Genomic DNA, 26,755 nt, shown 5'->3' on the forward strand with positions numbered 1-26,755 from the left:
CGGCCAATGTGTATTAGTATGAACGACCAGCTAAACTGAAAGCAATGTGGAGCGCTGGGCTCGAACAGGCGAGCCCAGCGTCTCCGCATTCGTGGCGAGCGCCTTGCCCACTACGCCACGTAGCCGCCAATTGTATACAATTGTTGAAAAGAAATATGTACCCTTTAAATAATATTAATGGTTAAATAAAGACAAGGATCTTTAAGGGGGGGGGGGGGGGGGGGGAAACATCTGCCATTTATTTTGGGTTCTTTTCACGAGGTGCTGTACTTGCATGTCTTTCGCCAATTGTTCGTCTCTCTCCAGCCGAACACAACAGACGTTGTTTTTAGTGAGCGGCTGTTTCTCACACCTACACTTCATGTCCGTTCAGCTGTGTTGTTGTGTGTAAAGTAGGGTCATTATCTGAACAGACGTATGTGTGTGTGTGTGTGTGTGTGTGTGTGTGTGTGTGTGTGTGTGTGTGTGTGTGTGTGTGTGTGTGTGTGTGTGTGTGTGTGTGTGTGTGTGTGTGTGTGTGTGTGTGTGTGTGAATGAATGAATGAATGCCCCGGTGAAGTCATAACCAAGCCTTTCCCCCCTGACTACCGAGGGTTGGGATCAATTCTCTTTCCCATTCAATAAATTCAGGAATCGCATTTTCTTTCACACTGAAATACTAAAAATCTCTCTGCATGAAATGGTCGTACTATCCGACCTATCGAATAGGAAATGAGAATGAATATTATAACACCAGCAAGTAAACGGCAATTTCCGGTTCAGATTTTAACTGATTGTATTGATCCGGACCCTGCTACGTTTTTGTTTATTCCTCTAGCCGATGCTTTTATCTAAAGCGACTCACAGATTGTGTGACTGCTGACAATAGACTTCTCTTTGACCCACGAATCAGGCCTTAGAATGCAGAACGTGCCAAACACAGACCCGCCCCCCCCCCCCCCCCGCCCAAACTCCATCTATGCCCCGCCCACACACACACACACACACACACACACACACACACACACACACACAGACACAGACACAGACACAGACACACACACACACACACACACACACACACACACACACACACAGCAAACTCCATCTCTGCTGTAATGTACCCAGCTGTTCTTGCGCCCCGCGTAGATCTCCATGCTGCGGCCATAGTTGGGGTCCTCCAGCAGGCTGTCGTACTCGAAGAGCAGCCGGGAGCTCTCCCTCAGACGCTGGCACTGGTACTGGTGGTACTGCTGGATCAGCTCCTTCACCAGCTGCAGCAGGCACTCCGGGTCACCCGCGTCCCACTGGACCAAGTGCTGGGAGAGACGCACAGGGGGGGGAGAAATCAAGCATGGGTACGGGAGGGAGGCTGGAGGGGAGTTTACAGACTGCCAGTGTTTTCCCTTGGGTCGATACATTCAGCAGTAACACGCTATCACAACAAGACAATGTCCACTAAAAAACACTAAACAGAATTAGAAAATATTATAATTTACCTCACATTACATCACTCCTCCCCCTCCCCCGACACACACACACGCACACACACACACACACACATACATACATATACTACACACACACACAAAAACATAATTAGTGATTTCATTTGAACACTTTGACTGCCGGAAAACGCTTTAAAGCGTCATTCCCGGCCATGCTCAAGTTGCCGGAGGTCCTTATATCAATATTTCAAAAATCTGCGATCGGATTCATATTTCCCCTCCGCTGGCCTGAGATCCACCAGGAGGACCCACTGAGCTCTCTGGCGGTTCAGGAGCGCCATCTGGTGGCCGATCGGCGCAATCGCCAAACAGGAAGTGCTATGGAGGTTGTGCTGGTCAGCCAGATTACTTCCGGGCACTCTGTTTGGCTACCGGGACTCGATCTCGACACAATACATAGCGATCGATTGCCAATAACTCGATAAACAACATGATTTGGACATATATACTATTATACAAGCTGGAAATGGACCCGATATTTCTACATACCATAATAGGTAAATGACTGTTCCACGCTCATTGCCCAACGGCGCGAGGAGGATACGGTAAGATTCAGCGTTATTTTTGATCGTATTCCATATAAACTGTTATGATGAACATATCACCCACACTAGATGAATGATATAACGCTGCCCACGGAATTATAAACGATCCCCCGCCCATCCGGTCATCATCAGATCATACGTAGATCATTCTAGAAGTACGTCCAATTGAAATTTTTTATATCGCCCCGATTGCCATCAAACTGTATTTCATCATCAATATAATGCATTTGGGGCTATATATCACGTTCTGGAGAAAGCTGCAGAAAGAGATGAAAACATACTTATACATTAGACCATACTTTACTATGAATATGTGAATGAAAAAGTTTAACGTTGCTACACAATGAACAATACATATAGGACTTTGAATGGGCCCTAATAATGGCAATGTAGCAATAGAATTTAAAAAGTTATAGCCCTGCAAAGAAGGGGAATTTCTCCATAGACAAATAGCGCTGGCAATCCACAGTCATTTTCCGGATTTCTGGCCGGCACCCATAGTGTTAAGTATCCATTTAGGAACAGTTTACATCCTGCAAATTGCAGTAAAACTAAGACTGGGAGTTAAAGAAAATGTAGCAAGCAGGAGAAAAAACAACCAGGTGCTCAAAAGGGAGAACTTGGTTAGCTCAGTTCAATATAGGTTAAGGTGCTCTTGGATCACCGGGAATGCAGAGTTCAGAGAAGAGAGTCGATCCAGGCACTCAAAAAGATGTAAAATCCAGAGGGAAGATGGTTAAAAGGCCTTTATTAAAGGTGGCTAAGTCATTTAAAATCTAATCAACATGTTTCGACCATAGCGGCACGGTGGTGTAGTGGTTAACACTGTCGCCTCACAGCAAGAATGGTAAATGGCTGCTTTTTTATATAGCGCTTTTATCCAAATCGCTTTACAATTTGTTACTTACATATTACCCAATCCAGGGTTCGATTCCCGCTTGGGGACCAGGTTTCCATGATGCCAGTTACCCAGGTGGGGTATCTCCCAGGCCTTTCTGTGTGGAGTTTGCATGTTCTCCCCGTGCTCGCAAGAGTTCCCCCCCCGATAAGATAAACCCAATGGAAAAACATGCACAACAACAAGATCGCTAACGCTGTGGCGTCCTTGACGAAGACGGACAGGAGCACTTGGATTGGTCCCCTGGCGCGGCTCACGTTGACGCCTGTCTGCTCCCGGCTGCCCTTTGGGGGGAAGGGCGACGGGATGGGTTAATCGCAGATACGAATTGCATGCATGCATCGCATGTGTGCCAATTGATGACCTCGGAGCAGGTCCTAAATTATTATTATCAGGATTAGAGTGAAGAAAATGTACTTTGCATCAATAATGAAATTACCCCCAAACACAACTATAAACGCTGTAGAACTAGAACTGCATTTTTATGGCAAAAGCATGCGTTCAGTTACGCAGTTTCTGTTCTAAAACAATACATGTGAGAAATCCATTAACTCATTCTGCGCCAATCACGTAATATCATGTGTTTGCTTGCCAGCGGTTGAGCGCCAAACACATATTACGTTTTTAGATCCTTTGATCTTGTTCCTCTGATCCCCGTTCTAAATCATCATCCGTATCATTCTAGCCGTCCCTGGGTCGTTTGTATATGTTGGAATTGCAATGCCGATTGAATATCACTAGGTGGCAGTATCGCCTACCTTTTGAACTCAGATAGAAAGGCAACAGGATAGTCAATGAATGCACCGGACTATCGAGGCTCGCTCTGTGGTGGAGGAGCTCTTCCAAAGCAATCGCTAGCAGATCTGATTGCCTCAAAACCTGTCCCGTAAACACGTGTAATTACATATAAAAGGGTAATCGTGATCGCTGATGGGATCATTGGAATTATTCTTTTTGGATTACCTTCTGGCTAAGGTAAGGACCCCCTATGTCTATTTTACTGAACGTGAAACATGTTTATGTAACGACCAGAGCCATTCGGGCTTATTGCACATAACACGTTTTATCTCGCAATCTATAAAAAAAGACTGGATTATCTTGGAAATGCGCGATGTTTAGCGTGTAATAAACTACAAACTACAGTGTGTAGAAACAAACTATTTTTTTCTATGTTGGACTAGAAATAGTGTCTGTCAAATGAGCCACACCATTGTCTCCACAGCTATAATACAGAACACACACACAGCTCTGCAAACATCGTGAAACACCGTGGAACTGACTATTTTAAAATTGCCTTCTAGCGGCATAGATGGGGATTAAGCGTGGCGCTGAAAGTGTTAAGGTGCAGATTGCAGAATGACTTTGTACTGTTTGTAGTGTCTGTGTTAAAACTCGACAGTTTTGTGTATAAACGCTGAAGGTAGGGCTGGGCGATAAAATGATAACGATAATTATCGCGATATATTTGAATAATAGATATCGTGTGGAAAAACATTGAAGTAGGTCTTTGAGGAGAAAAGCAGTGATATTTCCCCACCACCAGATCAGAGGGAAATGGCTTTGCCAAAGGATGTCCTGTTGTAACACAGAGCTCCGAGAGTTGGCAGAGAACACTTTCATCACCCTGACCCCCATTCACCATCTTTCTGACCTCTTGTTCCATGTTGACTTGTACTTAATTGTCTGGCCCCCAAAGTAAGACTGGCCCATCACCAAGAGAAATGTTGGTAATGGTCTCAAGGAAGTAGAACACAGTACAAGTCGCCGATCTGTTTATCCGCCTATTTTGTGGTACAATACTTTGGCCAGACATCAAAGGCCGACGTATCAATCCTTCTCATCCAGGCGGTTTCAAGTGTAGCCATGTTTACGGCCAATTTTGGTTATTATTATGTTTATTATTATTATTATGTTATGGACATAGTTCCTGCCATGTCTATGCAAAGTGTTTCAGTTGCTAACCCCGCTAACCATTGTGCATTCACAACAACTCTCCTTTCACACAGCTAATTTGCATAGCCAGTGCCAAATGGCACTGAACTGACCGACTGAGAGGCCAGGTATGGGATATGCAAATCAACCGAGAGAGAGAAGCCCACCATCACATGACACCACCTATCACAGATCGTTAAGCCAAACATCCTCCACTGGCTTAATTCTAGCAAACAGGATGTTTATCCTCTGTGAAGGGGAAGTTGCCCATTGACGCATGAGGAATAAAAAATGCTCAATATTAAAGTGAGTGACACCGTGCGAAGAAAACAAATAGCAGGAAACGTGTCGGGCCGCGATAAACAGTGAGCGCATGACTGAGTGCCTGAGAATGAACGCTGCCTGTTAAACATTACAGCATGCGAGCATGGGAGACCGAAGGAGAGCAAACACACATGACTTAATGAGCTCGTCACGCTGGGTGGACTTTGAGAGGGCCGTGCTCGTCGCTTTGAATATAATATCGCTTGCTTGAGGGACTCCCTTGGAGATGAGCTATTGATAGAGCCTGTACATTTTATTTGTCGTACTGGCAGGACTGAGAGCTATTGTTTCACTGATCAAATTAACATGAATTGGCAAATAAAAAGAATGGGGTGGGGGTGGGGGGGTTGTATGAAGAACTATTTGAATCCATTGACAGCTATGAAGTGAAGAGAATGAGGATTATAAATCAACCTTTGAGGCTAAAGGGGTTACAAGTGGTTCCAGTGGATGTGCTCAGAAGGAGCCCTGCAGGGACAGGGATGCAGCAAGGAGCCCTGGAGCCAAGAGTGAAAGTGAATCCTTCTCTCTGACTCACTCTGAAACCCAAGCAAGAAACCAGTGGACTCAAACTGTGACGGGACAAAAAGCTCCAGTGTTCTGATGACATAACTGCACATTTCAGTGGAAATGCAAATTGCAGTTCACTCCGTCGATACCACAGCGATGTGAGGCAGTCTGGTCGACTATTTATGGGTCAATCTAATTTAAGGGAGAAGTAGACAGATAGGGACCTGTTTTGGTGGTGAATGTGCAGTCGGGGTGGGCGGGGCTGGAGGGGTGGTGGAGGGATGTGGAGTGCGGGGGTGGAGGGATGTGGAGTGTGGGGGTGGAGGGATGTGGAGTGTGGGGGTGGAGGGGTGGTGGAGGGACATGGTGGAGGGATGTGGAGTGTGGGGGTGGAGGGGTGGTGGAGGAACGTGGTGGAGGGATGTGGAGCGTGGGGGTGGAGGGGTGGTGGAGGGATGTGGAGTGTGGGGGTGGAGGGGTGGTGGAGGAACGTGGTGGTGGGATGTGGAGTGTGGGGGTGGAGGGGTGGTGGAGGGATGTGGAGCGTGGGGGTGGAGGGGTGGTGGTGGGGTGGTGGAGGGATGTGGAGCGTGGAGGTTATGTGGAGCGTGGGGGTGGAGGATATGTGGAGCGTGGGGGTGGAGGGGTGGTGGAGGGATGTGGAGCATGGGGGTGGAGGGGTGGTGGAGGGATGTGGAGCGTGGGGGTGGAGGGGTGGTGGAGGGATGTGGAGCGTGGGGGTGGAGGTTATGTGGAGCGTGGGGGTGTCTTGGAGCTGAAGGAAACCGCTATCCCATTAACCATTATCCTATTTGGGTGGAGCAATACAGGACGTGTCTTTGACTTGCTTCGACTCGTTTGCCTGCCCGTCTGTCTGTCTGGCTGTCTGGCTATCGAGTATCGGCCCCGGCTGAGAAAGCCTTCATTGTTTTCGCAGCGGCGACTCACATCCCTCCTGCCATGGGAGGGGTGAGGTGGGCTTGGAAGGGTTGGGGGGGGGGGGGGGGGGGGGGGTAGTAGCAAGGGCAGGGGCAGGCTATACAGAGCCGGTGACTTCATCATCATCCTGAGCCTCTAGTGGTTACCAGCAACGGCGGGATTCCCGAAACGAGGGGGCGACGCAAACAAGGACAGGCATTGTCCAAAAGAGAGAGAGAGAGAGGCAGCAGCCAGGGGCCCCCGAGGGCAGGAGGGAGGCAAAGACAGAGGAGACTGAGGAAGTGCTGCGTCAGGAGGATCAAGGAAGCTACACTGTTGAGGAGGAGGAGGAGGAGGAGGAGGAGGAGGAGGAGGAGGAGGAGGAGGACTTGGGAGGAGGTGGTGATCAGCACACAGCAGGGAGATGACAGGATTTCAAGAGGGATGGGGTGGGGGGGTATACATGGCTCTGTAGACTTAAAAAATAAGTTCTTGTTTGATGTCTTACGAGCAGCGGTTTGCGAAGTCACCGACGCTGAAACTGAACTGCGTACGGTGGAGAACGTAGCCGTGGCTCCGCCCCCGACCGCCAAGCACCTAGGTGTAGTCCTTGACGACTGGCTGAACTTCTCCGCTCACATCGCCTCAACAACCAGAACCTGCAGTATGCTTCCTGAGCAACATCAGAAGGATCCGCCCCTTCCTGACAAAAGAAGCCACCAAACTCCTCCTGCGATCAACCATCATGTCTCGCCCCGACTATTGCAATGCACCGCTAACTGATTTGCTGGCTACCGCCATCAAACCACTTCAACTCATACAGAATGCAGCGGCCTGCCTGATATCCAACCATTGTTACCCCACTTCTTAGAGAGCTGCACTGGCTTCCCATTGCCGCACAAATCCGCTTCAAGATCCTTGTAATATGTATGTCATACAGTTAGCAGTGGGTTGCAAAACTGGTGTACATATAATTAAATACAATAGATAGAGTGATATACATATTCTGTACAGTCAGTGTACAGGTTTACAAGATCCAGTGATAAGATCTTTGTTGATATATTTCCCATATTAACACATAGCAACCGTTGTTTTGCACATAGCAACCATTGTTTTTTTTCCAACGTGGAGGACAAATGGTCATTCTAAACATTTTGTAAAAGACCTCTATTAATACACCATGGAGCATCTTCTCAGGTTGACAGAGAGGTCTCAGTTCTGTGGTTTCCTGTGTTTTAGAGTATGTTCCATTCATACTCACAAATAACGATTGGACTGTCATTGACCACATTGAATTTGGTGGTATATGGGCTCTCCTTTTAAAAAGTATTGACGGCACCACCGTAACACCGCCCCAATGTTGACCATTGTTATACCCTCTTATCTGACTGACTCATTCTCAAAGACTCCCTGGAAACAAGTTTTCCTTCAGATAGAACTCAGCATGCAGTGTTTCCTGTCTGTGATAACACACAATCAAGGCAAATAAAACACATTAGTCTGTGGTCTGTTGCGCTGACTGACTTTTGGGTTAAAACTTAAAAGGGTGATGCTTTACTCGGAACAAAGCACTCGCTAAAGACAATAAGAGAGAGAGAGAGATACAGAGAGAGAGAGACTCCTCTCTGACAATATCTTCCGATGAGGAGCACCAAGCCAAACAGCAATGTGCATGTGTTGCACTTGCAATTGGGTGCATGCATGCAGATTCTCAACCATATTGATTTGAATACGCTCTGATGAAGGGCTGTGCGTGGCCACAATAAATATAAGTTCAATGTAAATTTATATATATTATTTTCTGAAAATGTTGTCATTTAAATTTTTGGAGAGTTTTTTAACTCTCCAATGGAAAAACTGGTAAATTGTCAGTCAAAAAATTCCAATAGATATCATATAGGCCACACCAGACCTCCACTTGGACTGAAGGTTTCAACAAAATATATATAGGACAAGAAAATCCTTATATAAAGGATTTATAGCATCCCTAAAGACTTTTGGCACCCTAGGTAAATGTGAACAAAAAATGTTTTTATCAGGAAATATTTTTCCTCAAAAACATTCATGTCATAATTATTAGCATCCAAGAAATTTTTTTAATATAAAATAGATTATATATATAAAATGTATAAGAACATGCCATGTAACGCCTCAGGCAATGCTGCTTTACTCTCTCCACAGGGGGTCCGTGTATAGGGCCTTATCATATCCCACCTCTCTAACATTCCATGGCTCAACAGGGACCTAATAATCCAATTACAGAATTCTGTCACAGCAGGACACATTGGCTACACCTGTCATAGCAAACGATAAAGCCTGAACATGGCTTTCAATGACGCCTCATAAAACAGAGCACTGACAGTTTTCATTTCCAAGATCATGACACTTATGTACACAGGAAGCAAATGATAGATCTACTGTCTAAACGTAGTAGGGTTTGAGTTAATATTAATGTCAAAACAATATTAAATTAGATGAAAGCTTTAAAGAAATAATGGCACACTGTCTTCTTCTTCTTTTTCTCCACACTGTATTAAGTTAGGTAATAATCAAGGAAATAGTTTGCAATTTGTTGCTTATCAAAAAGATCAAAGTGCAATGTCGGCAAACTTTACAAATGTTTTTAGATGTAGTTTTCAGAGGTAAGTAATTCATCTGACACAAAGTGGAATTTATGGGTATGGGGTGTGTGGTGAAGAAAAGGTTTAAAGGGGGCATGTTATGTATATTTTCAACACTTTCACAAGACGTCCTTGAATCTGTAGAAGATGCTTGTTACGTCCCCGAATATTTTACCTAGAATAATTTCTAATATCATCTGTAACACTCAAATTCCCCTCTTATTGGTTTAAAGAGATAAATAAGTTATTTACAGGTTTCTTGTGGAGGGAGAAGACACCTAGAATCAGTTACAAGAAATTGGTGAGACCAAGAAATAGCGGTGGACTTGGTATTCCGGATGTTCACTCATACTATCTTTCTTATAATGCCAGATTCCCCTTGTCATGGGGTTATATGCAAGACCGAAATAGGCAGTTGAAAATGGATTGAGGAGTATATTCTATTGGAACATAGTAAAACGGTATCATTGGTATCATTATGGTTTTACCCTAAAATGTACTTTAAAATGGATAAGGTCTAACAAAATTAATTGTTTGGTTCCTGTTGGTTGTCAGTTAAGGCCATGGGTAGGTAGGGAATTTATTTTATTTTATTTTTTCCCACAGCGACTATGGATAGGGAATTTCTTTATTTAATTAAAATGTTCATGACAACATGGATGCATGTACTCTGCCAGCATGTTTAATATCCATAATACTAAAGGTTTGACTAAGATTTCTATGAAACTTTATTGTAAAAAAAAAAACGGTTAGCCTTCAAAGGGATCTCTTTACCTTCATGGTCTATGGTCTAACCCCTTATTAAGGGCTGGTGGCAGTACAATAATAAACACTTCATGGCAGGGTAAGGGCTTGTGTCCATAGGGGACGTTTTATGAGTTGTCAGCTCCTTTCTGTCATTCATTTCTATGTTGGAGAAGCGTCAGGCGCGCTCCTCTTCCCGGCGACGCGCCTCGCGTTTTATGAGCTCTGGGCGGCAGCGTTTTTGGTCGGAGCGCTCTCAGCTCATAAAGTTGAAACTCGTTAAACTTTTTTGGAAAGGAGCGCGCTCATCAATGTAACTCATCGAGGAAGGGGCGGAGCCGTGGCTGGCGCGAGCTCTGGGGAGACTCAGAAAAAACACTCAAAGCTTTTTTTTCTTCTTTTTTCAAAGCGGTCCGCCTTGAAAAAGAGGTTTTGAGTGGACACATAGCCTAAAGGAATACATCAAATAGGACAGATTGTGAAGGATGGAGAGACAATACCCTTTAATGAATTGAAAGATCTGTATAATTTAAGAGATAGTGAATTCATGCTGTACTTTCAGTTAAGATCTGTAGTAAGATCACTTTCTATTAAAAATAGAGATATGGGGATAAAAAAGGATATGGATGACAGACTAAGAAGGATCACTTCAAATAGGAGGTCAGTATCCAAGATCTACAGGTTACTGTCACTTAGCCCATCAGATGGCCTGGCCTCCATTAAACAGCAGTGGGAGAGGGATTTTAATGTGTCCTTGACTGCACCACAATAGGAGACAGTTAAAAAAAATAACAACATCATCCAAATCTGTAAGATACAAAATGATACAATTAAAGGCAGTACATCGAGCCTATTACACCATGTAAAATAAAGAAATGGATCATGCCATTTCAGATTTGTGCTGACATAGATGTGGGGAGGTAGGAACACTCCACACTACACTGCACTGCCCCACAGTGAAGGTTTGGCACAGTTTTGGGCACAAGGTTATTTTAAGACTATCCTCTATTCTCGATGTTAAAATACCCTTATGTCCAAGAGTCTGCCTCTTGGGCATAGGGGTAGTTGGTATACAATCAGCACTCACACAACGCATCATTACACTAGCGTACAATCATGTTGAATTGGAAGATACAAAAGCCAAATTATTTTTGTATTGACACCTGGATGAGGGATTTCATTGACCTATTGTCAATGGAACGAGCAGCTTCAACGCTCGCAGAATATGACCATGGAGAGGACGGTCCCTGGATCTTTATAAGGACATATTTGGAGAATAGTTATGACTGAATGTAGAAGTGTTTGATCTGCACCCCCCCCCCCCCCCCCATTTGTTAGTGTGTTTTGTCTGTATTGTACAAAATTGTACTATGTTTGTGAGTTTTGTTTTGTCTGTATTGTACTGTATTTATGTTGAGCTGTTTTGTGTTTCAAACTATTAATAAAAAAATCTATAAAAAAATAACACACTGCCATGACTCCCATTTTCCATAAGACGTGAATGAATGAATGAATGAATGAATGAATGAAAACTTTATTTAACAGATTGCAGAATGGGTACAATACAGTACGGCTCAATATACACAATTGTTAAGGGGATGCAGACCAGAGAAAGACGTTTGTCTTGTTTACATCAGGGTCCCCCATTTTCAATGCATAGTGATGTCCCCTTTAACACTTTTGAGAGCCAGTCCGTGTTTTCCTTTTTACCCCCTTGAATGCCCAAATCCACTCCAATGTTAACGTTAATATCGCCTAATCTATGTTTTAAATGTGTCTAATCTGCCCGTCGCTTATCAAAGACTCATTTTCCAGTCAACATTGTCAAAACAGCTATATCACATATAGGGGAAACGCTTATATATCCGTGAAAACGAGTCTGATTATCCTAAGACTGATAACATAGATTCCTTACCTGAGATCAGATGGTATCCAAATGGATTATTCCAATTCCTGATCACCATTCGAAAAAATCGATCATTGTATTGATCAACCGTGTATACAGTAGAACACATAATCCCTGCTGCTCTTCAGGCTCCGGAGTGATGCCGGTCGATGCCGGCTGCGTGAGTGAGAAGTAAAATGTGGAGTCAGAAATCCTTTCTCCCATTCACTTTCATTGAGTCCAATCCAAAAGGGTGATTTACCATCTGGGAGACGATAGGGGGCGCTTTTTTCACATCCGAGAGCCTGGGGTGACTGGATCTCCAACGGTAGGCTCGCTTGATGCAATATGATTTCAGATCGGGGGGTAATAACCAGAGAAAAGCCGTGAGTGGCATTCAAAGTGTTAAAGCTATCAATTGACAATAATAAATAATATAATAACTTGCAATAATTTCTCCAAGTTCTCCATCCTGCAGCAGTGCAAACCATGATGTCCCTGCAGAGCGCAATATTTCAAATGCTACTAATCTAGAAAATAAATCACTGCCAGTTATCAAACTAGACTAATGTTCTGTTGGTGGCCGACAGCAGGTATATAGAATAGAATAGAATTAGAATCTATTCCCGAACGGATGGAATTCTCAATCCACCTTTTGTGACCATGCCCCTAATTCGTTGCTGTAGTTCATGTTTTTAGTTTTATGAGAATAGCGCCACCATGAGGCCAGATGACTCAGAACTTCACAGGACTCTTTGCTGTGGTATGGCAAACATATGTGTCAAGTAAAGTTAGGTGGAAATATGATCAGGAGATAAAACTAATTTGAGTATTGAACTTTGGCCTTATGGTGGCACTAAAGGAAAGGTCATGGGGTCACCAAAATCAACAGGATTCTTCCTCTTCGGATCATAAATGTGCACCTCAAATTTGAAAAGATTAGGATGAAAGCAGTTAGATACACTAATGTGAAAATTTAACATTTGGCCTGACGGTAAAGAAAAGGTCATGGGGTCATCAAAGGTTCATACTCTAGGGGTCATAAATGTGAGCCGCAAACATGAACATATTTGAATGCAAGCTATTTGAGTTATCAAGTTCACATGAAGGAAGGTGGTCGGAGTAAATTCATAATATCCCCAGACACTGTCTAATGACAGAAAAGAAAGAAAGAAGCTTTTTTTCTATATAATAGCACGCAAAGAAAGTGGAAATCTCTCACAGGATATTTGATGACATTTCAAACTGAATCGGGCAACTTGAATAGGGCTACGTTTTTTCAAGGCTCACAACAAGCATTGAACAGAGATACTTACACACTACACAGTCTAAGTGGGTAACAGATAAAATTACAGAGATAAGTGGTGAAACTTACTACAACTGGCACTTTCCTTTAAGAACAAGCTGTACACCTAAATTGGCTGTCCTCACACTAAAGAGCCTCAACTTGACAGCATAATGTCTTCCTTTGCTATCCGTCTGTATCCTCTCCCATCCAATATTTATCTGAGGCCACTGTGAGAGGAGGGCTGGCATCTGAAAACGCAAGATAATTAAATAGGCCAAGAGAGGATATATATATAATTTGTATGTATTTTATTATTAAATTTGTTTTGTCTTTAATGTGATTTTTATAGATGCTGGCAACCTGAACCAATAAATCGCTGTTGACTTGGAAGTAAAAAGAAAAAAGAAAAATCCCAAGTATTAAATTAATCTCTGCTACTCTCTAATTCTAGTGTGGGCTCACACCCTGTTTCGCCCTCGAAGAGTGCCAAGTCTAAGATCACACTAAATTGCTCTTGCCATGTGTTAGATGGTTGGCATTCTCAGCCCATTGTGTTCCTTATGATGTGAACCGTGCTGCTCGTGTCCAAACAACTCATTAACGGAAGTAACACACTTTTTTTAGCTACCTCTGATGTGGTTCAGCCGACTGCTTCGGTTCAGCACGAAACTGCCGCATGGTGAGGACTGATACCATTGTCCCTGCTACTACGTCTCACTCTCTGGAACTTGTGCTTCCAATTCTTCTCTCATCCATCAACCGCTGTTTACCAAATGCCAAACTCCATTCTACCAGCCATCTCTGGCAGAAAACAATAATCTTGCCCGATAAAAGCATTCCCAGACCTCTTGGTGTGCCTTGCCAATAATAAACACTAATAAAGCTGGGACTCATTATTCTGCAAAGCAGGAAGGAAGAGGGAGCAACAGTTGGTACACTATGCCCAGGTCGACATAAGCTTTAATGGGCCACCTGAGGTCCATTGTTACTACATTAACAGGGGACATGCTGGACGGGGCCAAAAGGAAGCGCTCACCAATGCCTGGCATTCAGTGTTGCCAGGGGGTAAAACTGAACATGGGAATGTTTCCGCTTCCCAAATTGGAGAACTCTCAGATTGGTTTTACATGGCTTTGTCTCAGTGGGAGTCGTCCACACATCCACATTAAGGACAATGTCTTATTGTACCGAGTCCTAACTTCTCTGAGGAGTTTTAAAACGGGTGGTAAAACAAAAACAATCATTTTTACCACCAACAAGAAATCTCTACTACATTTGACTGCAACCTTTCCATCTAGGAGAGGAAGGGTGAGGAGTAACTCCGAGGTTATAGCCTTGTATGAGGTGAAAGAAGAAGAAGTCTTTATTTGTCATGCACATGCACAACACACACAGGAACACACACACACATGCATTGGGTCGCAGATGAAATTCCTCTCTGCGCTTGACCCATCCTGTCGTCCTTCCCCCCAAGGAATGTGTTAGTTGTGTGCTAGTTAGTCAGTACATAATGATCAAATTAATAAATTAACATATCTGGTGCACATGTTCCTGTACTCTGTATGATAGCATGTACAAGTGGTGTATATACCGCATAGGTATTTACATTTATATCTTTATATTTAAAGCATATATATATATATACCCATATTTGTCTGAATATACCTGCATATAACCCCACTATATACTTGCTTGTACACCTGCATATAACCATAGCTCTGTATGATAGCATGTACAATAATGCTGTAAATACCATATACTCTATATGTATTTATTCTCACCGCATATATACTTATACATTATCTTCACCTGTCTGTAGTACTTACTTGCACATAGTCCTTTACTATATATATATATGTGTGTGTGTGTGTACATATCCTACTCTTACTAGTTACGTTGCTGGCCAAAGTGGCCAGTAGTACTCACTGTCTTTATTTATTATACTACAACTCTGTACAATGTACATACATCTGATTATGACTACACTCAGTAGTACTAATTTGTATATTTTGTACCCAGTTTAATCACTTGTACATAATGTATATTGCTGTCACACTTGACTGCTACATTTGCACTCTGGTTGGATGCCAAACGTATTTTCAGCTGAGTATAATGACAATACATTTTAATCTAATCTAATCTACTTGTTATAGAATAGACCAATACTGGTCGGCACGAAGGCAGTAGACAGAGAAGTACTCAGATTGGTACTTGCGTTGGCTGATCAATTAATAAAGCAGCTGAAGCGGGGTCCTCTGCGCATCTTCCAGCAAACTGCAGCTGAATCCGGTGCTTCTCAGCTCGAGGACAGTAAACTTCAAGAGGACAAAAGGGGCTGGAGCACACCGATTAATTCACAGTTTTTAATCGTGCAAACAGACTTAACCTTTCAACACTACTGTGTCTTCATCAGAGTCGAATTAGACAAAGACATGATTCAAACGACATACAGTCAACCTAGACCAGGGGTACAATTGTCATTGGATAATTGGTATGCACGCTGATTCAGCTGACATTTTGCTGGAATATGCGCAGAGAACCTCGTTTCAACGAGATTTATTCAAGACTGCCAGGACAAGTCTTCACCTCCGCTGCTCTCCTTTGCTGCATGAGTAGAGCTGTGAATCTTCACTGGCCTCACAATTCGATTACGATTCAGCTGTCCATGATTCGATTTGATTCTACGATGCATCTCAATGCATCTCGATGTAGCTCAATAATACAGTATATTACATCCTCAATTTTATAATCTATATTACTGCACATGGCAACTTTTTCATCAATTAATACAAGCAGTCAGATAAATTTACTTTTATTTAGAAAGTTCTTAAATCAGAATGTCAAAATAAATGTCTTTACTAGTGTTACATGATACAGATACTAAAAAGGTATCTCGATACCCAGCTGTTAAAAACGGTTCAATACTATTTTTATTAGTATCAGTATTAGTATCAATACTTTTAGAATAGCCTGATGCTGTATTTTCTATGAGTTGAGTGGATGCATGACCAGAGCACTAGCTTTAATAATACAATACCGGTAATAATAATTAGGGATGTTCGATATTGGCTTTTTTACCGATATCCGATATACCGATATTGTCCAACTCTTAATTTCCGATACCGATATATGCGGGGTTTCCCCCCCAAAAAAACGGAATAATTTCAGGTAATTAACATTTCATATATCTTGTTGTGGAATTAACACAACATTATGCATACTTTTGACAATAAATCAAATAAGAATTTGTTCTTACTTGCTTGCCTGTGTAAATAAAGGTTAAATAAATGTAAAATAAATAAATAATAATAATCTTTTACCGATACCGATCATTTCCGATATTGCATTTTAATGCCAATATCGGACATCCCTAATAATAATAATACATTTGATTTGTATGGCGCGTTATAGTTGTGGAGCAAATCCCAAAGTGCTACATTGTAAAAGAACATAAAAGCTAGCAAGAGAGTAAAAAAATAAAATCGTCCACAGATGCATCTTAGAATCGAGAAATGTCCACACCCCTTTGAGTAAAGAGAAAATGTCTTCTTTTGAGAGAATCAGTGCTAACACTGATGCAAGCGACTAACATACTGAAGAACAAGTTGCAAACATTTTAGGCCCAAGCTCCCTTGTTAACAACCTTCTTCAGCCACCGGAGCAATCTACCGTAATTATCGCACTATAAGCCGCACCTGAATATAAGCCGCAGCAGCTAAATTGAATGATGTGTACATATATAAACCGCACAGGACTATAAGCCGCAGGTGTTTTAATGTTTAATTACCATATGTAAGGGTTCGTGCACAGAGGGGTTTGTCGGGAAAGAGATGGCTGTTTGAGGAAGCTCCCATTTATTAACATTTTTGTTTAAACAGTAACGGTAGCTAGGTACTAACGCTAGCTCACAGAACGATAGCCACGCTAGTTAGCCAGCCAGGTACCAACGCCAGCTCACAGAACGATAGCCACGCTAGTTAGCCATCGCCAGCTAGGTACTAATGCCAGCTCACAGAACGATAGCCACGCTAGTTAGCCAGCGCCAGCTAGGTACTAACGGCAGTTCACAGAACGATAGCCACGCTAGTTAACCAGCCAGGTACCAACGCCAGCTCACAGAACAATAGCCACGCTAGTTAGCCAGCCAGGTACCAACGCCAGCTCACAGAACGATAGCCACGCTAGTTAGCCAGCCAGGTACTAACGCCAGCTCACAGAACGATAGCCACGCTAGTTAGTGCCAGCCAGGTACCAACGATAGCCACGCTAGTTAGCGCCAGCTAGGTACTAACGCCAGCTCACAGAACGATAGCCACGCTAGTTAGCGCCAGCTAGGTACTAACGCCAGCTCACAGAACGATAGCCACGCTAGTTAGCCAGCCAGGTACCAACGCCAGCTCACAGAACGATAGCCATGCTAGTTAGCCAGCCAGGTACCAACGCCAGCTCACAGAACGATAGCCACGCTAGTTAGCCAGCTAGGTACTAACGCCAGCTCACAGAACGATAGCCACGCCAGTTAGCCAGCCAGGTACCAACGCCAGCTCACAGAACGATAGCCACGCTAGTTAGCCAGCCAGGTACCAACGCCAGCTCACAGAACGATAGCCACGCTAGTTAGCCAGCCAGGTACCAACGCCAGCTCACAGAACGATAGCCACGCTAGTTAGCCAGCCAGGTACCACCAACACCAGCTCACAGAACGATAGCCAGCACCTGCGAAATCGAATGCCAAACTGATGATATCAGGAGCCATCAGTAGCTAGATAACATTAGACAACGCCTCATGCATTAATAAACTAAAGTGAATAGTTCGTTGACTGGGTCATTTTGTTTAATGATTCAGTTATGATGAAAGAGGAGCTCTGAGCTGCTCATACACTAGACTCTTGCCGTAATGGTTTGTTGACGTGGGTCTGTGAGGGGGAGGAGGAGGGGCAAGGCGTGCATCTGCTGCAGCAGATTTAGGAGTCTGATCTGACGGTCACAGAGCTGAGGGAGCGCGCCCAGTTAGCTGTAAAAATCCATAGATTAGCCGCACCGTTATATAAGCCGCAGGGTCGAAAAATGGGGCCAAAAGCTGCGGCTTATAGTCCGAAAATTACGGTACTCATCTCTCACCAGAGACCGGCGACCGTCGGTTGTGTGATAGTAAAGGGTTAACCTTCTGTCATGTGGCAGTGAAAGGGTTAATATGTAGAGTGTTATCAGACATGTCTAGCACTAGATGTTGGTACAACCCCCTGAGGCCACGCAAGCATGTTCAGTTTGAATGTAGATTTCTAGGATGTTGTGTCTCTCTTCTGTCTACCTTGATCATGGAAAACACTGATGTAGAAAGACAACGTGGGTATGTGGGTAATTGCAAAACTGGAGTAAGGTTGGAGGGACTGGGGTGTGAGTGATCTGTCACTAGAGCTACTATTAGCAAGAACAGTATTATTATTATTATTATTATTACTACAGCTGGGTTAGTTAATGGGGCCTTTATGAGGATAAAAGATTGACAGAAATTAGCTACCAAGAACCTTAGTTTTTGCTGAGACAGTGGTTTGTATCTTGCAGTAAGCAGCATTCCAGGCTTTCCCACATAGATCCTGAACCATCAACCCTCTCATTTAAAATGACATTACTCTGTGATATGACATTTATAGTTTATGACATGCATTAGCTTCATACTCTATGCGTTATGGTTCAATTTGGCTCTCTCAGGCTTTGGTAGTGATGTTGCATGTTCATTTCCAGTTAACCTCCAGCAGATTCTAAGTTAAATTTGCAGCGTGTATTCATTCATAAGAGGTATATCTGCAAGTAAGGCCATTTTCTGTTATTTATTCTCCGTTTGGCACTGCCATTTTCTAAATGTTTTTCAATTAACCTTCAGATGAAGAGCCATATAAAATGTTTCGGAGAGCCCATGTATTTGCAGTTGTGCGTTGATAATAATAATAATAATAATAATAATAATAATAATAATAATAATAATAATAATAATAATAATAATAATAATAATAATAATAATAATAATAATAATAAAAGGATAGCTGGATATGTGTGTTGTGTTGGACGCATGGTGTACAAGTAATGGCTTTTCAGAGTTGTCCATTTTGACTGTGGTGCCTTTGATTGTAGCGCCAATTCATGTGAAATCTTACATGAGGCATATAATGTGATTTTTGTGAATAGCATCACCATGTGACCACCCGAATGAAAACAAAATGTGCATACCTTTTCCCCATCATGGAGAAAACACGTGTGTGAAGTTTGGTGCAAATCAGACAAGATGTTCATGAGTAACACTTCACTTCCTGTTTACAACACATTTTTCTAAAATTACATTGGATGTGGTGTGTTGGTCATGCGATTTGGCCTAGAAATGTTCATCCCTAGATGCCACACAGGTTTGGTGAGAATTGGGTACCTAGGAGTAATATAGGAAGTTATTGAAAACAATTTGATAATAATAATAAAGCCAGAAAATCCAATATGGCTAGTCCTATTGGCAAAGGACGGCTATGTGTACAAAATCTCTTGCCGAAAGTTTGTCTCCAACTACTGGCAGTGAGAGTAATCAAGTACACAAACACTGTCATTGTCCTCACTGTTGATTGCTTTATTTATTTTTTTTTACTTCATTCCTTCCTCTGAACGCTGAGTTTCTTTTTTATATCTTATATCTTTTCTTGGGTTTTTCCGCCATTTTACTCTGTCACTCGCTACTGTTGTTCCCCTCATCTCTTCCACTCTGGGCTCTCTGGCAAACTAACGTCTGGCTACTTTGTAGCCTCGGTTCACTGAAGGAAACACAGTGAGACACAGCACTCTCTAGTGCAGGGGTAATACACTACATTTGTCCAAGGGCCAGAATTTTTATAAGCAGACACTGTGGGGGACACGTTCAAAAAAATATATATATATTTATCTTTGACTGTGAATAACACCATGCTAAAATTAACCAGACCTGAAAAATCTAAGCAAATTAATAAATGGAAGATGATTAAACAGAAGGTTTGTAGATACAGTACTGAATTCTGCCATCCGGACACATGCAATTTGAAATATGATTATAGAATATAGAATATCAGGCATAAAATTGTTATGCGATTAAAATGCGATTAATTAGATTAATTAATTACAAATCCTGTTCTTTTTCGGTTAACTTTGTTCGACACAGCTCTCTCTATGGGTGTCTTATAGACACACCCCGAAAGCAGAACCCAGATACTCATCATGAGAGCCCATCTGATTAAGTCTATAGCTCCTCCCTCCCCTAGGGTGTGAGCACACTATGACCTGTTCAGATTCACCTCCAGAACTGCATGACCTAAACTAGGGCCCAGTTATGTCAAGACGATAACACGTAATAAAATAATGGGGAGACCCTAAGTGGCCTTCGCACAAATCGCACTCACAGGGAAACCGAAATAGGACCCATGAAGTAGTCATAGCAGTATAATGAGCCTGTACAGCCACAAACCTGTTTAAGTGACCTCTTAACCTGCGCCCCCAAAAGTGGCCAATTTAGTTTTCGTTTTTGAGGACTGCATACTTCTTTTGCAAACCAAAATACTATACTTTATACTTATAGCACATGCATGCGCCTGGTCTCTTTTGAAAGATAACATTCTGGAGCTTATGATACAATAAAGAAAGATCACTTTGAGTGCTAATGAAATAGAGTAACATAGGTCTGAACTTGAGTTGTAGAAAAACTTGTTACTCAAGTTTTTCTGTAGTAGTTAGTAGTCCAGAGGTAGTATTTCCCCAGAAGGTGGTATGGCTTAAAAGAGATCCATAGCCTGAAGCCTTATGTAGTACATGTCCAAATTTCATAAAGATCCATTCAGAAATGAGTGATTAGGAGTGATTCTGGTAAACTGCGTACAATGAAAAACTCAGTTTTCTCATAGACTTCGATTCATTCGGCTGTTTTTCTCTTCCTGTTTTCGCTCGTTCGTTTTTCACCTAGATCCCTGATTCATACATCCCCACATGGGGTATCATTGGAAAGCCACACACTCATTGGCTACAACCCTCCACAATCATTTTTGAGATCGCCAAATGATTGACGGAACTAGAGCCCCAAGAGTCGGGAGTGGTATTTTGCGCTATACCGTGTACTTTGCACAAGCCTCAAATACCGGCATGTAACTCGAGAACCGCTGAACGGATTTTGTCACGTGAAAGGGCTATCGACAGGCAACAAATAAGCCTTCAATTCGATATATATATTGTATTACAGAATATGCACACCCAAGCCACTAGTGGTCGCCAAAGTTCCGGTGGGAAAATCGACCTAAAAAGGGCCCACATGTGGATTTATTAAGTGATGGCCTTCACTACTTGTGGTTTTCTTGTGGCACAAAACGATCAACCTCTGTAGCGCTATGTGCAAAAACGTTTTTTTATTTTTATTTTTTTATTTTTTTTTGAATTTTCTCCCATCCCACTGTTAGTCGTTATGCCAATTCCCAACTCCCTTCCTGGTTGTTGCGCACTCCCCCTACTGTTGGTCCGGGAGGCCGGAGACTATCACATGCTATCCTCCGACACATGTACAGCCAGCCGGCAGCCAGCCTGGCAGCTCAGAAAAAGGTTAACGTACATCCCTGGTGGAGAGCCTTCACTATCAAGTGAGAAAGCCTGTACTAATAGAGCACTCGACCTCTAGCTGAATTAGCAAGTACAAAAAACACTGATAACACTAATGGAAGACTATGCAGGGCTTGAACTGGGCACAAAGCTGTCTGTTTTGTTAAGACACCTTAAGCTCTACCTCTTGCAAAGGTCCAAATTAAGTATCACACTCAGCTTCTAACACGCATCTTTGAGATCTAGCACGGCTTGTAGGGAAGTACAGACAGCAGAAGCTGCCAATGCATCATACATTGAAACAATATTGTGTCAGATACCCGTTTTTCCTATACATTTCTGATATATTTTCAGAATATTTTTCATATATATTCCCATAACTCTGCCCAAGGTACACCAAGTGGATCTCATGGTGAAGTCCAAAGCCGCATCGATCTCTCTCTAGAGTTGCTCAACGGGCTTTCCCCTGAGCTGTGGCCAGACTAGCTTCAAGGAGCATGGAGAAAGTATTTTGAGCATGAGCAGCTTGGACTGCAGATTTGTAAATTTTATCCAGCATTTGGGAACAAAATCTTGGATGATTTGGGGGAAGCGAGGGAACCGCTGAAACCCCTGCATTGGCGTCAGTTACCAAATAGGTGGCCAGTGATGGTTTGACTTTGGGGCAGGTGAGACAACCCATCTTGCCGGCCTGGTTAGTCTCCACGAGGAAATTAAACCCTCTGAGCGGAACTCTGGCTGAAAATGAATGCTCCTATTCCCATCCTCCTTGGCAGTAGTAGCAGGCCAGGGAATGCAGAAATGGCGCAAAGCCCTCTCACAGACGCCAGGAGAAGAGCGTTAGCTGTAGTTCCCTGAGTGTTATTGCTAGAGGCAGCGTCAGACTGAGTCAGGCAAGGGAACTCATCCTCAGCAAGACTGCAAGACAATTCGCTAGAATGGCCCACCGACTTATCCTCTTCTGAGGCCTCATAAGTTGGGATATCCAACATCTACCCCGTAGGCACAGTGGGTTGAGATACTATCAGACAGGACGAGGGGGTGAGAGAGCCCCAATCCTTTTGGTCCACATCCTCGTTAACCAGCAGTTCAGAAAAGAGGGGTTCCAAGTGCTGTTGGTTGTCATCAAAACTAAGTGCATAGAAAGAAAGTCGTTGTCTAGGGGAGTGCAATGGGGGCACAAGCCAGGTTCTGACAACGCTAGCCTAGCATGTTCAAGGCATAGGCAGCTTAGCACAAATGAATGGAAGCGGATAAGTGTAAGTGTACTTGCATCCATAATTCTGTGTGAGTGAACATTAAATTAAAATCTCCATTACATATATGTAATACAGTGTGACTGCAGACCATAGCTGTATAACTGATCGATTTCCAAATGTTCGAATAGTCCATTTGTAAATAAAATCCAAATGTTTATGTGAATATCGTTTTGTCTAAAAAATATATATTTTCCCTTGTTTTTATCTGCAACGGCATGCTGGGTACAGGTAGCTAGCTAGCCAGGTAGCATATTTCTGTTAACAGCTGGGAGAACAGAAAAGAAAGATGAAGAAAGAGAGACTGGAGATGTTACATAGTAACAACATTCTGTACGTTTGCCATGTTGTTTCACTAAGCTCACACATCTCAAGCATCAGTGATGTAACTTTCAGAATGAATGCTTGTTGGATTGTCTCACATTTATGTTAACATGGAAGCACAGACATTTCAAGCATAAACAATGTAACTTTCAGAATTAATGCTTTTGTTCCCGGAAATAATGTTAGCCTGTTGCGACTCGCAAATATCTAGCTGTTGGCAATGACAGCAGCCAGCCAGCTTGCTTGTTTGATTATGTCACGTTCGCGATTTTTGATTAGTATTCAAATAGTTTCCAGTGACTATCAAATAGTAATTTTGTGAGTTGTGCCCTTCCCTAATAACAAGCGCAACATTTATCTGTGATATCCTAGCCTATTATGCAATAGCATGCAATATGCAAAACAAACATTTGTTCATTAACAGAAGGATTGTGTGCACAAACAGTGAAGTCAAGTAATCACCATTAGGCTGATTGGTGTGATATTTGTTGTGATGCATTGGTACACCAATATCTATCACTGTGGCAAATTGCATGTCTTTATCTTGTACTATGCCGTGGGAAACGGCATTTATTTAAGTGTTTGGGACAGACAGACGGACTGTCAGAGAGACGGACCGACAGGCTGCTTGGTCACAGCTACACAGAACAGTTACTATGAGCACAAATGCAAGGAGCAGCTAAGGTAGGGGGTTTAGTACCACCCACAGAGTTGTTCCAATGGGAGTGTTGTAAAATATGATATTGTGGTACCATGTGGGTAATATCACTTTAAATGTCCTCACGTGACACAATTGGGAGCAAAACACAGGTATGCTAATTGTGGGCCGCCCAGGAGTAGAACCTGCCGACAGCACAGCCTGAACACGCAACACTTCCAAGATCTACCCTGTTACACAATGCAGCCAATATAGAGGAGACAAATACTGGAATTTCCAGTGGAACTAGACGGAGCCTGCTTCTGCACCGCAGAGCAGATATGTGGGGACATGTTGACACTGCCGCTGGGGAGGCCATGGAGACCCAGGTTAACCTCATCTCTCTCCCTCTCTCCCTCTCTCCCTCTCTCCCTCCTCCCTCCCTCTCTCTCTCTCTCCCTCTCTCTCCTCTCTCTCCCTCTCTCTCCCTCTCTCTCCCTCTCTCTCTCCTCTCTCTCCTCTCTCTCCCCTCTCTCTCTCCCTCTCTCTCTCTCTCTCTCTCTCTCTCTCTCTCTCTCTCTCTCTCTCTCTCTCTCTCTCTCTCCCTCTCTCCCTCTCTCCCTCTCTCCCTCCCTCCCTCCCTCCCTCCCTCTCCCTCTCTCACACACACACACACATATGGGTCGAGAAACATGCAAAAACATCAAGGGGGAAACTCCCAAAAGGTTGTTTAGGCCTAAGTGGAGCCTCTTGGACATGTCTAGACCAGATAAATGATACATTACAAGCAGAGGAGAGGACTGAGGGGCAGACGAATAGCAGTAAGAGGAGAAAAAGAAACAAAGAAAAACAAACAAACAAACAAAGGGGTCATAAAGGATAAGTGGTTGTGATGCAGAAGATAAAGCACACTTCACTTAATACAAGTCTCATAATAATCTTGATTCTATCTTTTGCGATTCCATATGAGTGTGCAAAACTTCCTTCCCAATTTTCTTAATCCAGTTTTCTGGGTTTTGAATGTGTTATTTTTACAATGTGGGCCGGTGGCTACAATACTGTCCAATAAAAGGGAAGGTAGCCTAATTGAAGTCAAGTAATAATTATGATACAAATGCAAAAAAAATGCCACTCCAGTGCCTTACATTCATTATGTCATGTCCGTCTGGGATACAGTGATAATAGCTACATGCAGGACTGTTAACATAATTTTTTCTTATCTACTTTTTCTCCCCATTTTCTATTTTTCTCCCTTCCCCGATTTCGTATATTGTCCAATTCTTCCCTCCCCTGTCTCGAACGCTGTTAGGCCATGCCTCCCACAAGCCGGCTGCAATGTGGACCAAGCCTTGCATCACGTGTCCCCTCCGGTATTCGAGGAGGTAGCCGTCGCATCTTTTCATCTGCACAGCGCGATCTCTCAGCGGCGAGGGTCTGCGTGGGAGGGACACGCCGCCCCCGTCGCTTCCTGATTCTGCTGCGCAGGCGCACCAACCGACCTGTGGGAGTCGCTGTCCACAATGTCCGATCCCCACCCACCAGCTTCCCACCCCCTAATACTGCCAATTGTATTAGTATGAACGACCAGCCAAGCTGGTAGCAACGCAGAGAGCTGGGCTCGAACCCAGCATCTCCTGCGTTGGTGGCGAGCGCCTTGCCCACTGCGCCACCTAGCCGCCCGACTGTTAACATAACTTAAAACTCTGGAAAACAGTATTGTGGCGCCTCAGTATTATTGTCAATCTGTAATATGTATCATCATTATTTTTATTATTATTATTATTATCATTATTATTATTCCTGGGTGAATCAATAGTAATATTTGTATCCCTGATGACTCAAAAAGTGAAATTAATTTTATAATGCATATACAAATCTCTGCCTTAAAGGAACATGCCAACTTTTTGAGAAATTAGCTTATTTGCCATATACCCTGGAGTTAGACAAGCAGATACCCTTTTCTTCTCTGTGCATGCATTAGGCTTAGGGAACGCCCGTTAGCCTAGCTTAGCGTCATTCACTGAAAGTAGGTGTGCCAGTGTAGCCTAGTTCCCAACAGTCACGAAATACACTCCAAATACAACTCCAAAACTTTCCTGTAAACATGTTTTTTTTAATTAGACATTTTCATTTTCTAAGCAGATATATACTCTGAACAATTTTTGCCCAACCACTGCTGCCTGGGCGCAGTGATTTCCTCACCTCAAAAGCCTGTTAAAAAAAAATTGGAGCTGTATTTGGAGTATATATACCCACTCTGTGCGCTGTACACGCTTCGCTGTATATACTATATATATATATCTATATCTGTATATATTCCATATACTCTTATTAGTTATACCACTGGCTACTATGATTTACTACCATTGTGTATCTCTACTTGTATCACTGTAGATACATTAGATTAGAATAATTACTCCGTAGCTTTGTTATATATATTCCATATACATTTTATGTATAGCTAATCAGTATAGCTAGTCAGTATAACTAATCAGTATAGCTAGTCAGTGTAGCTAGTCAGTATTGTTAATCAGTGTAGCTAGTCAGTATAGCTAATCAGTATAGCTAGTCAGTATAGCTAATCAGTAAAGTTAGTCAGTATAGCTAATCAGTATATTCTGTAGCTAGTCAGTGTAGTTCAAAAGGACAGCAGAGGTCCTGTCCCTCAAAACAGCTGTGATTGTTGACAGTTATCCAGATGCAGTGAAGCACATCAAAACACAGATCATGCGTTATGCAAGGCCATGGTTTGGTTTGAATGATCTGTGCTTTTGATCTTAACATCAAACACTTC

General features: G+C 42.9%; 1 protein-coding gene across 1 annotated transcript in view; it reads right to left on the reverse strand.

Moving 5' to 3' along the window:
* The window catches only part of babam2 (BRISC and BRCA1 A complex member 2), a 179,966-nt gene that overhangs the window by 107,125 nt on the left and 46,086 nt on the right, over positions 1 to 26,755 (reverse strand). The window contains exon 5 of the mRNA XM_084311647.1: positions 1,104 to 1,298. Coding sequence (XP_084167773.1) covers positions 1,104 to 1,298 — 195 coding nt within the window. The remainder of the gene's footprint in view (positions 1 to 1,103; positions 1,299 to 26,755) is intronic.

The sequence above is a fragment of the Notolepis coatsorum genome (genome assembly GCF_963971535.1).
Source record: "Notolepis coatsorum genome assembly, chromosome: 3".
NCBI classification, from domain to species: Eukaryota; Metazoa; Chordata; class Actinopteri; order Aulopiformes; family Paralepididae; genus Notolepis; species Notolepis coatsorum.